The following is a 13,015-nucleotide window of genomic DNA, read 5'->3' as shown; positions in this document are numbered from 1 at the left end:
TTCCCCAATAAAAAAATCTAAAAAAAAAAAAAAAAAAATATTGCCCGAGTACAAACAGTTAAAAGTGTTTGTTTCTAGAGGAGGAGGCTGGAGTAGAAGGAATGAAGCAGGAAAATGTTGTTTTCCGTCACAAGCCTGTCTACATTAGCCGACTTTCTTTAACTATGGACACTCTGATACAAATTTTAAAATATTAACATTTAAATTTCAATGACCCCATTTATATTATGTGGAGGATTTTCAGACAGCGATTTTCTGACATTTTAAAATGATTTTAGCTGTCATTATGTGAAATTATTTACAAGTAACAACATATACCTGCAATGGAGGGCAACGTACTCTAAATTCACTAGTCCCTGTTTAGTCAAGTTGGAAGTGGACACCAAAAAGTAGCACTGTACTTACTAAGAAAGTCTTAATTTACAATTACGGATTTTCCAAACACATAATTTAATAAGGGCAATTATTAACTTTAGATATGCAACTTTTGCTTCATTCTCACTTATTCACCATAAGATTCTTCTAAATATCAGAACTTTCGGTGAGTTTTGGATTTTGATACACGAAAATCCAACGTATGTCCTTTTACTGAATTTCAAGTGAGGAATAGAGTGAAGAAATAAAGTGGCATCACTACAGTCAAGCTAATGAATTACTATAGTCAGGTAGGCTGAGGCATTAAGAAACAATTCTGTTCTTGTTTTAACCAGCCTGGGAACTTAAATTGTTGAACTTTCCGATTGTGTCAATGCCTGATTATACATCAAATCTCCAGAAAACCCCTCTGATCACCCTCCTGAATGGCTAAGGAAAACATGTTCATGTATTCCGACCACTGGTCATCTAGAGGTTCACCATCTCAGACCAACCCGGAGACTAAGAATGCAGGACTGATTCTTCCCAAGAATGTACTTTTTACTCTAGGAACTTTCAGCTTTTCTTTCTTCCCTGGAACACTGGGTATTGCCTAGTGATTACAGTTTACAAACCCTAAGATCTTTAAATAAATCTTGATCGTTTATTTCTTGCTAAAGACTCCAGACTCTTTCTCATTTCATTTGACACAAGTTATCAGGAATTTTAGGGTCTTGTTCTGGATACAAGGCCCAGCTCCATTAGTGATTAGAAGGTGACACAGCTGGTGGCAGAACCACTCTAGAGCCCTGGTCCCTGCTTTCCCTGCTCTGTCTCAGGTTCCCACAGAGATAACAATAAAACCAATGCCTCAGTTTAATTCCTAACCAGGAACAAGTTGTACTTCCTTCAGGGTGTTTGATGATTACTAGAATCTACTTAGCAAGTATATGCAATGTAGTGATGTTCATCCCCTCTCTAATAATTATATTTGAATCACCTGGGTTCCAAACCAATATAAATACCAACCTACGAGGCTTACTTCTTACAAGACAACTGTGAGGAAAGTTGAAAGTGTTCTGTCAAGTCTTAGGAGAGAATTCAACCCGTCCCAGAGGTAAGAGAGAAACCTAGTCGTTAAACGTGTAAGAGTCTAAGGTCTGTAAGACATTTTACTATGATAACACCGTAGCCATATATTACATAGACATAAAATCTACAATGAAACTGGCTGTAAGAGTGAAAGGTAAAAAAGTCATTTTAAACAGGTTAGATTTAGGGATAGAATGGAGACAGCTACATCCTCACCTAAAAGGGAGACTTCTATAAGGAAAGACAGCTTTAAAATCTATGTATACACTTGAAATAGAATAACAATGAACTCATTTGTTATTTAAATTTTCTTACTGTCTCCAAATTTAACTACACATGGTTTTAATAATAGACAATATTATCAAGATAAGTAAACATTTAAATAGATAAGAGGTAAAGATTATAAATAGTTGATCAGTTAAGAATATCATGTAGTCTGCTTGGTATACTGTGCTACTCCGTTGCAGAAATGAACACAAACAACTTAGAATCTCGACTAATCTCTCTCACATGGTCTTTCTCATTTTTGCTTCCTAAGGCCAGAGGAAGTGGTGAAGAATCTCTGTAAAACATTTTGTAAACAGTTTCTCAGTTGGTGATTTCTCTAATTATTCTGGTTATTTGATAGGAACTTAAACCTCTTTGAAGTTAACCAGTCTTTATATCTTCCCCACTCATTAAGAAAAACTAATTATAGAGCTACTGGACATACTATATTTAGGAAAATAATATATAAAGTGAAAAATTCTTTCATCAGTGACTTGAATGCTACCCACCTAAAAGAAATGACATTGCTCTTATAGCTCCTTAAAATATTTGAGTCCTGCAGAATTAGTGAGAACCTCAATGAAAAGACTTTACAAAAAAAGTTCAGAAAGCCCTTGTGTGCTTGTCTTCTTCACACACTCAGAAAAAGGCAATGAGAGATAATTTAACCCTCCATCAGGCGCAACTGATCTCACAGATTCACTGCACACAAATTTTCAAATATCTAGTTAAGTATCGTGATTCATCGCTTCCGTATCTTCCCCCTCTACCAGAACCTATCACCAGTCATGTTTGTGACTTAGTACAGTAAACACGTATTTCATAGCATCTTTAATTTCACAGATTCATTGTGCCTATTTGAGATATTTTTTATATTTTCTCAACAGATTTTTTTGGATAGTACTATCCTTTCAGACATTCCAGAATGAGATTGTAAGTATTTTATTACTGAAACTTAGTAATTTGGTATTTTATTTTCTAATTAATCTGACAGATTCATTGGACCTGTTTAGGGCAATATTTTTCCTTTGTCAGTTTTACCTTCTAAAATGTAATAAACATATACTGTTTTTACTTTGTGGCAAATTAAAATTTCACTTTGAATAAATAATAAGCATGCTTACATGTTATTTTCATTCATTTACAATTTAAATAAATAAATGTCATACTCGCATCTAGTATTGGGTTGTCAGAAAAGTCATGACATATTTTGTCTATGTTTTTCAAAGGTCATTTATTTATATAAAGAACAAAGATCAATCAGTGATATATTGCCCGTTTTGTTTGATAACCTTTTGCCATCTTTCAGTGAGCTTCATAATTCCTCCTTCATAGAAGGACCTCTTTATTTGCGAAAACTGAACAAGGTGCTGATTTACAGACTCATCTGAATTGAACATTATACCATGCAAGGAGTTTTGAAGAGAGCGAAACAAGTGGAAGTCTGACGGCACAAGGTTCGGCGAGTATGGTGGGTGTGACAACACATCCCATCCAAGCTCCAATAATTTTTGATGGGTGATCAAACTTGTGTGTGGTCTTGCATTGTCATGATGGAACACAGCTCCTTTACAATTAACAAGCTCTGGGCGTTTTTGGATGATGGATTCGTTCAAACTGTCCAATTGCCAACAGTACATATTTGAATTGATTGGTTCCTTGGTAGGAGCTCAAAAAACACAACACCTTTAAAATCCCACCACAGGGCCAGCCGAGTGGCTCAGTTGGTTAAGAGCTCGCTCAAGAGTTTGAGCTCTGAGCAACAGGGTCCCCAGTTTGATTCACAGCCCGAGCTGAGCTGCTGCTAAGCTGCCAACAGGTGGAAGGATGGCTCAGCTAAAAAGAGAAAATAATAATAATAATAATAATTTAAATAAAATAAAATAAAATCCCACCACACTGAGAGCATAACCTTCCTCTGATGAATGTCTGCTTTCAATGTCGTTTGAGGCCAATCATCACGTCGGGACCAAGACTGTTCGTGCACCACATTGTTGTAAACAATCCACTTCTCATCACCAGTTATCAGTCGCTTCAAAAAAGGATCGTTTTGCTCACGTTTAGTGAGCATATTTCAGATATTTATATGCGCCGTCAAATGAACTTCTTTGAGTTCATGTGGAACCCAAATATCGAGCTTGCTTATGTATCCCAGCTTCTTCAGGTGGTCGTGAGCGCTTGAATGATAGAAGTTCAATGTTTCTGCAATCTCTCGTGTTGTGTAACATGCATCTGATTCGATCAATGCCTTTATTTTGTTGTCATCAACCTCGGTGGGCCTCCCTGACCGAGGAGCATCATTGAGATCAAAATCACCAGCACGGAATTTCATGAACCATCGTTGACACTGACGTTCTTGTAGAGCATTGTCACCGTAAACTTGACGCAACTTTTCACAAGCTTGATGCGCGTTCTTCCCTTTATGGAAGTTAAACAATAAAATATGGCGAAAACGCAGAGTTTGGTCTTCTATCTTCAACTTGTTGTAAAATCTCCAAAACTCAACCAAATCGCTCAATTTTTTTTAGAATGAAGCTAGAACTGTCAGCTGTCAAATGACATAACAATAACATAGATACAAATGACTCCAGTACTTCCAAAAATGAACTAGTTCCATCTGCTGCAAACATGCGTCATGACTTTTCCGACAACCCAATAGATGCACTGCGCCCGAACTCGTAACTTTTGCATCGCGCCTGATGGAGGGTTAAAGAAATTACTGGGCTGTCGGAAAAGTCATGACGTATTTTTTCTGTTTTTCATTGCAAAAATGCGTCATGACTTTTCCGACAACCCAATACATAGCATTCACCAGTGTTTATACCATCAGAAAAGCTGAACAATTCTAACAAAAAAATTTTAATTCAATACTTTAATTCAACAACTATTTTCTAAATAAGATTTGTCTTAAAATGTTCTCTATGTACAACAGAGTAGATACATACCTACTGAATAAGAAAGGGCATGTTTCTTGCAAATATAACGTTCAATTCAACACGCAAATGTTTTCATTTGTTTTCTGAACTTTGATGGGGTATCACCCTATTAAACTAGGAATATTTAGGTAAAAGGAATATGAATAAACCTTCCATGAGGACAGGGACCTTTCTGTATTTTTCACCAACCCATTCCCAGCATCTGGAACAGAGTCTTGAACACAGAATGCATGCAAAATTTGTTGACTGAGTGAACAGATTATACTAGTGTGTTCCTTCCTTTGGAGAACTAGGGAAAAGCAGATGCACTCTAATAAAAGTGGACAGGCCAGATCGGGTTTATGTGATTTTGGAAACTTTGTGGAAATCATTGCTAAAATGATTTCAGTAGCTAATGTCAACAATGTTACTACTCATATGAGAAGATGATGTATAAAAATAATTTCAATTCAGCAATTAATTCCTGAGCCATTATGTTTCATTTTCACACATTTTAGAAATCTGCTCAGCTTTATTACTGAGAATAGTCATCTCTCCTGCTCTGATTACTTTCCTTCTGATCACTCCTCAGCCTGCTGACATCTAGTACCTTCTTCCAACACTGCTCTGGCCAAGGTGACCAAGGCCCTCCGGCTGTCAAGCACAACAGACACTAGAAGTCTCAATGACATTCAACATTGATAACCTGTCCTAATCTCTCTGAGCTTTCGCAGCACTCACTTTCCCATTCTGGCTGCTATTTTCTCAGTTCTTCTCTACCTGAATGACACATGCATGTGTGGGTCCCTTGGCCTTTGCCTGGGCCTCTTCTTTTGTTCTCTTTTTATATCCTCTATCTGATCACGTACACCTGCTGCAATGGCTTCAAATAATATGCCTAAGACTCCAAATAGCTCTCTTCTGAGCTCCAGTCCCAAAGGCCTCAGTGCCACCTGAAATTCAACATAACCAGAATGAAAATGATCTTCAATCTTCCACCCTCAAACTCTTCCCTCCACATGTTCCCTGGGAGTGATGCCACCATTCGCCCAGCTGAGCACCCGAAAGGTGCCTATCTCTCATCCTCATCCAATCCTTCGTTCTGCTCATTCGACCTAATTTTCTCTAGAACCATCCACTGCTCTCCTTCCGCACTGGCATTATGCTCCTGTAAGTCACCCTGTTTTCTCCCCTGGACTGCACGGTGTCTTTGCTCCATTCCAATCCAAAGTGATCTTTTCAAAGCGAAAAATGTATCTTGTCATATCGTGTTTAAAACCATCCAATGGCTTCCCACAGTTTTTAGGATAGACTTCAAAATCCTTAACAAGGTCTACAGAGCCCTTGATGACACCATCTCCATCTCCCTCTCCAGACTTTTCTTGTGCCACTCTGGTCACGACCATCACCGAATAGGTCTTTGCATAGAATCAATAGTCAAGAATGACTCAGAAAGACCTTAAAATATGCCATATTCTGAAAAGCCTCAAAAACAAAATGAAACAAAACCCACAGACATTCCAAATCAAATGCCTTTTGTTTGTAATTTAAAGCTGGTTTTTGTTATTCATTTATCAGAAGTAGTTTTGAAATATCTTTTGTTACTGTGTGGCTACAAACAATTCATCACATTAAATGATTCAAGGTGAAAAAGTGCTTATTTTGTCAGAGCCTGAGGTTACTAAATTTCTGTGTGGTATCAAGAATCCTTTCAGCCAGAGGCTCCCAGAATTTTCCAGATCAGTAAAAACATTAAGAGGGGCCCAGCACAGGGGAGTACAAATTTTTATTCTCCCAAGTGAAGATGTTAAAACAAAACAAAAACCCATACACATAAAAAAAAGAACACTTTAACAACAAAAATTGGAATGTAATAAAATCAAAATAAAAGCTAACATTCTAACTTAATAATTTTAATTTTATGCCCTCATTTTTCTCATTTCATTAAAGACTTGTGAAAGCAGTTTCCCAAACTGACACCACCAGTAGCTGGACTAGATATTGACAACTACTGCTCTAGATAAGACTTAGTAAATTCATGGAGACTGTTGATTCTTCTTGTTCTAAAAACAGCCTTTAAAGTACTTTTGCTTGAAAAAGCAAAGTATTGAGAAAAAAGAAAAAGCATCCCCTGACATCTATAACTTCTTTGAGGTTCTCAACTAGGCCTCAATATTATCACAAGTTGGTCTGACATTCACAGCCAGGCCATTTCTGCTCTCCTGTTGGATATGACCAATCTCACAGAATACCTACCTCAGTTAAGCTTACTCTGAGACAAGATAAAATTAGACAAAGCAAGGCCACTCATGATTCTGTCTAAACACAGACAAAACAAGGGTACTGTGCAACCCACAAAATATCAAACACTCCCTTCTCCTGATAAATGAATGACTGTTTCTTTTTTACCCAATCATAGAATTGTGCCACTTTCTAAAAGCATTCAACCTAGAGCAAACCCTTGATTCCTTAGACCTACCTCCAAATCACACAACCAAAATCCTAATTATGAAATGGGTTTTTCCTAATGCCCTTTATTGAGAGACCCCACAGTTGGCCAGAGTGTATTCTCCCTCACCACAATGAGTAATAATTGTTCAATTACAAGTGTGTTTCCTGGTGGATTTGCCTGAAGGGCATTGATCATATCAAAGTATTCCCTACCCACACTAAAGCAAACTAATTTTATTTTTCCTTATATCCTTCCAATCCTTGTCTACATGTATATACTGTGCATTTTTGTTACTGAAATCAACTGTATACATACTATTTTGTATTATATCAACTTATAATGGCTGTATACCATTCCACCATTTTATTCTTAAAGCAGTTCTCCTTAGAGAAATAAAAGAATAGGAAAAAGCTCATCTTGCTCCCACAGTTGTCAATATTCTACTTAAACTATTCAAGGTTATTCCCATCTAGTCTCAGGTCAGAAACGGCCAAGTTCCTATTTATCTGATCAGCTGACAAAAATGTAGTCTCGTTACTTGCGAAGAAGAAAATTAGCAAAGAGCACCAGACTGGGCGTCAAGAGGCTTGAGTTTAGAAATGCTGCAGTAAACAAAAGTGTGACCTCTGGCTAGACATTTTCTCACCCAGTCCACTTCCTCCTTTGTAAAATAGAGTCAGGCTGGTCCCTCTTTCTGCCTCTTGCAGTTATCAAGTCTGTGTTCCTGGGACTTCCTTGCGGGGAAAGAGCCACGGGACCGGCGTTCACATGGAGAAATAGCCATGGGACAGGACGTTCACATGACTCGGGGCGAAGGCAACAGCAACCACATGGGGCCTGTCTGGGCTGCTCCCACTGCCTTGCCTGGGGGCGCCTTAGCGTTTCCCAGGGCCCTCGGATCCTTAGCTGCAACTTCTTCGGCACCTCGTCACCAGGCAGAGAATGCCAAAGTCATCAAGCAGTCGCTTGAGTAATGTACACGAGTCGAGAGGAAGCAGTTCAGGATGCACAAGGCTGGAACTGGTAGAACAAGTGTAATCCCTTAAATTTGCGGGTGTAAATCACAACCACCATTCTGCAGAGATTAGGATTCCTAAAAGGTTTTCTTGTTACTGATGTACTGAGTCAGGCCGGGGTGGGGTTTAACCACACTCCCGCGCAGGTAACCACAGACCCCAGTAAAGATGCTGCGAGGACCAGCTGTTCCCTACGCCACCCTCCACCCCCGCCCTGCCATGCCTGCACCTGCGTCCCCCCGGCGCCTGTATACCCCTCTCCGCGCCCTCGGCTCGAGCTCACCCACCGGCGGCGCGTGCTGCGCCGTGGCGCAGGTGACGGCCACGGTCAGGAGGACCAAGGTTAGGAGACTCCGGCCCAGCATCGTTCCCAGCCGCCAACGCCGCTCCAACACGCTTGCACGGACCGCGAGAGGAACCTCCAGGGCTCTGAGCAAGCCGCGCCCCCGCCACCGCGTGACCAGCGACCAGGACCACACCATACGAGGTAGGGAGGTGAGCAGGGCGCCAAGGAGACGGCCCGGGAAGGAGAGGACAGGGCTTTTAGGTATCGCGGAAAGACAGCAAGGAGCCTCCCGGGATGCAGGAGAAGCCTGCAAGAGGGACCTGCAGGATGGGAGTCAGCGCTCGCGTTAGGGCCATGCTGTTGGTCAGATACCCCCCTCCTCGCAGGCAGTGGTTGGGCCGAGCCAAAGCCCCGCCCCGGCGGGTGCGGCGGAGGAACTTCGTTCCCCGGTCTTGCCCTGCGGAGCTCCGCGCAGCCCCGTGCAACGCCTGGCTCGAAGGTGGAGGCCTCGTCGTGTTCCGGCCTGGTGACACGAAGGCGGGAGATCCCGCTCCTCTCCAGGCCTAATGCCTTGTGTGTAGCGTCCCCAGGCTGCCCAGGGCGGTCTGCGCTCAAGCCACTCGGGACCGAATTGCCCACGAAACGGACCCAACTTACGAGCCTCAAAACGCGACCCCTACCCATCTTTGTCCTCTGAGGAGAGCAGGCCAGAAATGTCAGGGCCGGGAGCGGGGATAACCTAACCCCCACGAACCCCTCAGGCTATGAATTACCCATTTAGGCTTTCACAGCAGAGCTGACAAATCACAGGATTTGGCTTCAGTTACTTGCGCTTAGACACAGGTGGAAGGACCAGGTAGAACTGCAAACCTTCCTCACCTAACTGTGTTTTCACCTAACTGTGAACGGATTTAGGTTATCAGATTTGAGCTAAACCTGGGAGGAGGGTAGCTTTACCTGAAAAACAAGTCAATTTACAGATGTGTTTGCTTGGTATTCGTGCTGTCTATGGAAGCTTATCGCTAGTAAGATGAGTTACTTAAAAGTCCAACAGGAAATTCTATTCTCTGGGTTCCACTTTCTGGTTGAGTCTCTTTGACATTCCAACTAGCGTTTTTAAATGTTTTTATAAAACCGAGAATACTGTCATCAACATCTTCATATATTTATTTTGTGTGAGTGTGTGTGTGTGTGTGTGTGTGTGTGTGTGTGTGTGTAATTGCAATTTCACCCATTTGTATTGATTGCTTCCTTAGAAAAATAATCTGATTGGAGATTAGGAAATGAGAATTTGATGTTTGGGGTTTCTTTTCTAGACTTTTTTTGTTTTGTTTTGGTAGATGACAGCGTTCCTTTTGGAGGAGGAAGTTTGAATTTTGAAACATATCATATGATTAAAGTGGTTCCCAATTATACAGTAAGCAAGCTGACCATAGAAATATTCATTATTTCAAAATATATTGACTGTCGACCTACCATGAGTCAAGCGTTTCTTCAGACACTGAGGGTAAGCAGAGATCCAAAAAGACAGCGTTCTTCCCTCAGGAGGTTTACAATCTAGATGAGAAATGGACGAGAAACATCATACATAAAATTTATATAGGATGTTAGAAGGTGATAGATGTTATAGAGAAAAAGCAGAGTAAGGGGAGATCAAGAGTGTGGCGAGTCACAACGTTAAATCAGATGGCTAGGATAGGCATTGTTGAGAAAGTGACTTTTGAGCAGGGCTCTGAAGGAGGTGAAAGAGGTCGTTTTGTGGATGCCTAAGGAAGCGTATTCCAGACAGGGAGCAGCTGGTGCAAAGGCTTAGCTGTGAGAATGTGCCTGGCGCATAGGGCTAAAGCAAGGAAGCCAATGTGGGTGGAGCAGAAGGAAGAGGAGAAAAGAAGCAGATGAAGTCCAAGAGGTAAGCAGGGTAAGGCAGATGATATTGGCCATCAGGAGCCATTGTAAAGAGCTGGGCAAATGTGTAATGTGTAAATAGGTTAAATTATCTTGGACCTTACCATAACTGTCAGTCGAGGAATCCCATCCTTTAATATATAAAAATAGCTATTTGGTTTGAAGATCATTCAACTTAAATACTACTGAGGGCACTTTAAACGTCACCACACATCTTTTTTCCTCTATGAAAGGGTATTAATTGTGTCCAGGTTGTGTGGCAAACTCAGATCCTTTATGCAGAAAACGTAAGTCAGTAGGCATAATATTCTTAGGCACAATTTTCATATAATTTCGCATTTAACTTTAAAAGGTCTTTTATATACTATTGATTCTATTTTCAGGCTAATTGAAAATTTAAATATACTACCCTAAAATTACACCATTATATGCGTTTTTTTTCTTAAACATACATTTTTAAAACGACTCCATTCTTCAATACTAGAAATGTACAGAAAGCCAAGGTAAGGCATGTGGCCATAGGAAACTTTGCCATGGTTTGTGGCATAACTGACATATTCATGGAAAATGGTATTTAAATGTATAAACGAATGACTGTTGGCAGGAAGGGTGGTTCAAATACTACCCCCACAGCAAGCATCAAGTATAAGACTTGGATAACCTGTTTAGTATGCCAGAGTCAACTAGTAATCAAATTGTTTATCAGGATAGCTGAAGTTCTTGGCAAGCTGAGGACCTTTTCTAATCTACCTAACATTCCTAGCTTCCTGAGGTGGAGCTTTGATTTAAAATCATTGCAATCAAATCACCCCACCCTAAATGAAATCTACCACACATAACACCACATTACCCAGAACAGGTATGACTTGATTTATAAAACGAAATATTCAAAAATTTATTCCAGAAGATCAAGAAATATGGAGATAGTATTTCAGTTCTAAAAATACACGTTTATCAGAGTATTTGCCAATGAGTTGTTTAATTTTTTAAAAGCCTTAGTATTTTTAAAACATAATCTGAGTTTCAAAACTTAGATTTTTGCCCATCTTTTCAGGAGAATAAAAGTTGTAAAAAATGGAAAAATCAGAGGTCACCAGAATTATTCCATGATTCTCTTTCTCCAGTAGCTTTATCACACTAAGAGCACTTGCTTTATATTTTACTTTTCTGTAGAAAAATATGTTGAATCATTACCTTCAGCTCAAGGTATTACACTACACACCTACAAATTTAGTGCTCACATTTAATCCAATTATCTCTGCATATTATGTTAACATAAAATAATTATCTTAATTATCCTTCACTTTTAACTTATCTTTGTTTCTTTGTGAAACATGTTTGATGTCTTAATTGAATCTCTGACATGTTAGAGTTTGAACATCCATTTATCCCATTTCCATGGTCTTTGATAAGGTGTATGATTCTAACCTGAAAATTATTTGTCAACTCAGCTCAAATCCAATAATCTCTAAATCTTTTTGTTGTTTTGACTTTGTGTTCCTGCATTGATTCATTTTAAATATACCATTATAATTACCTATATAATGCTGCAACCAGCTGTTTCTCATAAGTTTCTCATAAGTGGTCAATTCATGTATTCTCTAAATAAATGTTGAACACTTACTCTAGGTGCTGGGCAATTAGTCAACAAATGATCCCTGCCCTCTTGGGGCTTTCGGTCTCATGGTAGCGAATAATGAAGATGGAAGGGAAACTGTAATTCAAATGAATATCTTGAAAACGTTCAATACACTTAGCTCATTATGCTATATTCTAACCTCTGGTTTAATATTGTGGATGTTTCACCAACCTCAATTCCACTCCTCCATTCTGTAGCAGCCATGTGATTTGGATGAGCCATATCCTTATCTTTAGTCTTACCTCTGGAGGTGGGCCCTGGTTGGCCTGACATTTAAGGTTGCTCTATCCTTCTTGCCCCAGTGCTTGACTTCAGTCTCAGTCATTTGGACTCTTGAATCCAACATGCTGTGGTTTGAAGCTCAGGGCTTTTGCTCTGTAATTGGGGCACTTGTCTTTTCTAACAGGAAAGAGTAAGCTAGCAGTCCCCATTTCTGCCAACATGCATGCAGTAAACTTGAAAGGAGCCACCTAAGGATGAATGGATACAGCGGACAGCGCAGAGGAGAGAAATGGAAAGAAACTGGGTCATTATGACATTGTTAAGATGCTAGATCAACCAATCACAGATCCTGCCCCAAAACTGGACTCTTCATTAACGTGAGCCACTACTCTTCTTTACTGTTTAAGCTAGGTCAAGTTGGTTTGCCTGCAAGTTGAATTATTGTACCTGAGAGCATCTTAATAGACCTACAAGCTAAAATAGGTATTTCTACCATATCAAGACCAGAGGGGGATTCATTGTAAAGCTATAACACTTAAGTTTCAAGACCTTCCTTGCTCATACCTCTTCCAAGCCTTCTACCTAACTTGATACTTGTAATCCTTTTCCTTAAAGAGGACCATCCAAATGTATAAGCTTCAGGCCTCACAAAACCTGGGTCTACCATTAGATATTATGGGGAGTAAACTTCCGCCTTTCTCTCCAATGCCCTCAATTCATGTTTCCCTAGGGGAGGAGTGACACCTAATTAGTAAATAGCCGGTAGGGTTATTGCACACGTGTGACCTGGCCTCTCTGGCTCTCATTCAGACCTGCCTGCCCACAGTGATAAGCTCTCTGCAGCAAGCCCTGGATGACAAGAGTGGT

The 13,015-nt window shown here is 40.1% G+C and overlaps 1 protein-coding gene and 1 long non-coding RNA gene across 2 annotated transcripts in view; both read right to left on the bottom strand.

The window, feature by feature from the left end:
* ASAH1 (N-acylsphingosine amidohydrolase 1) overlaps positions 1 to 8,580 on the bottom strand; it is a 41,779-nt gene extending 33,199 nt beyond the window's left edge. The window contains exon 1 of the mRNA XM_019664786.1: positions 8,384 to 8,580. Coding sequence (XP_019520331.1) covers positions 8,384 to 8,578 — 195 coding nt within the window. The 5' untranslated portion in view covers positions 8,579 to 8,580. The remainder of the gene's footprint in view (positions 1 to 8,383) is intronic.
* Positions 8,581 to 8,589: 9 nt separating this feature from the next.
* On the bottom strand, positions 8,590 to 12,508 carry LOC109394589 (uncharacterized). The gene is made up of 4 exons (XR_002126480.1): positions 12,169 to 12,508; positions 10,392 to 10,559; positions 9,859 to 9,939; positions 8,590 to 8,702 (listed from the first exon to the last, which is right to left on the bottom strand). It is a non-coding gene; the product is annotated as an uncharacterized LOC109394589 (long non-coding RNA).
* Between the last annotated feature and the right edge of the window lie 507 nt (positions 12,509 to 13,015).

Source organism: Hipposideros armiger, unplaced genomic scaffold (assembly GCF_001890085.2).
Source record: "Hipposideros armiger isolate ML-2016 unplaced genomic scaffold, ASM189008v1 scaffold_430, whole genome shotgun sequence".
NCBI classification, from domain to species: Eukaryota; Metazoa; Chordata; class Mammalia; order Chiroptera; family Hipposideridae; genus Hipposideros; species Hipposideros armiger.
This window is presented reverse-complemented; position numbering and strand designations above follow the sequence as displayed.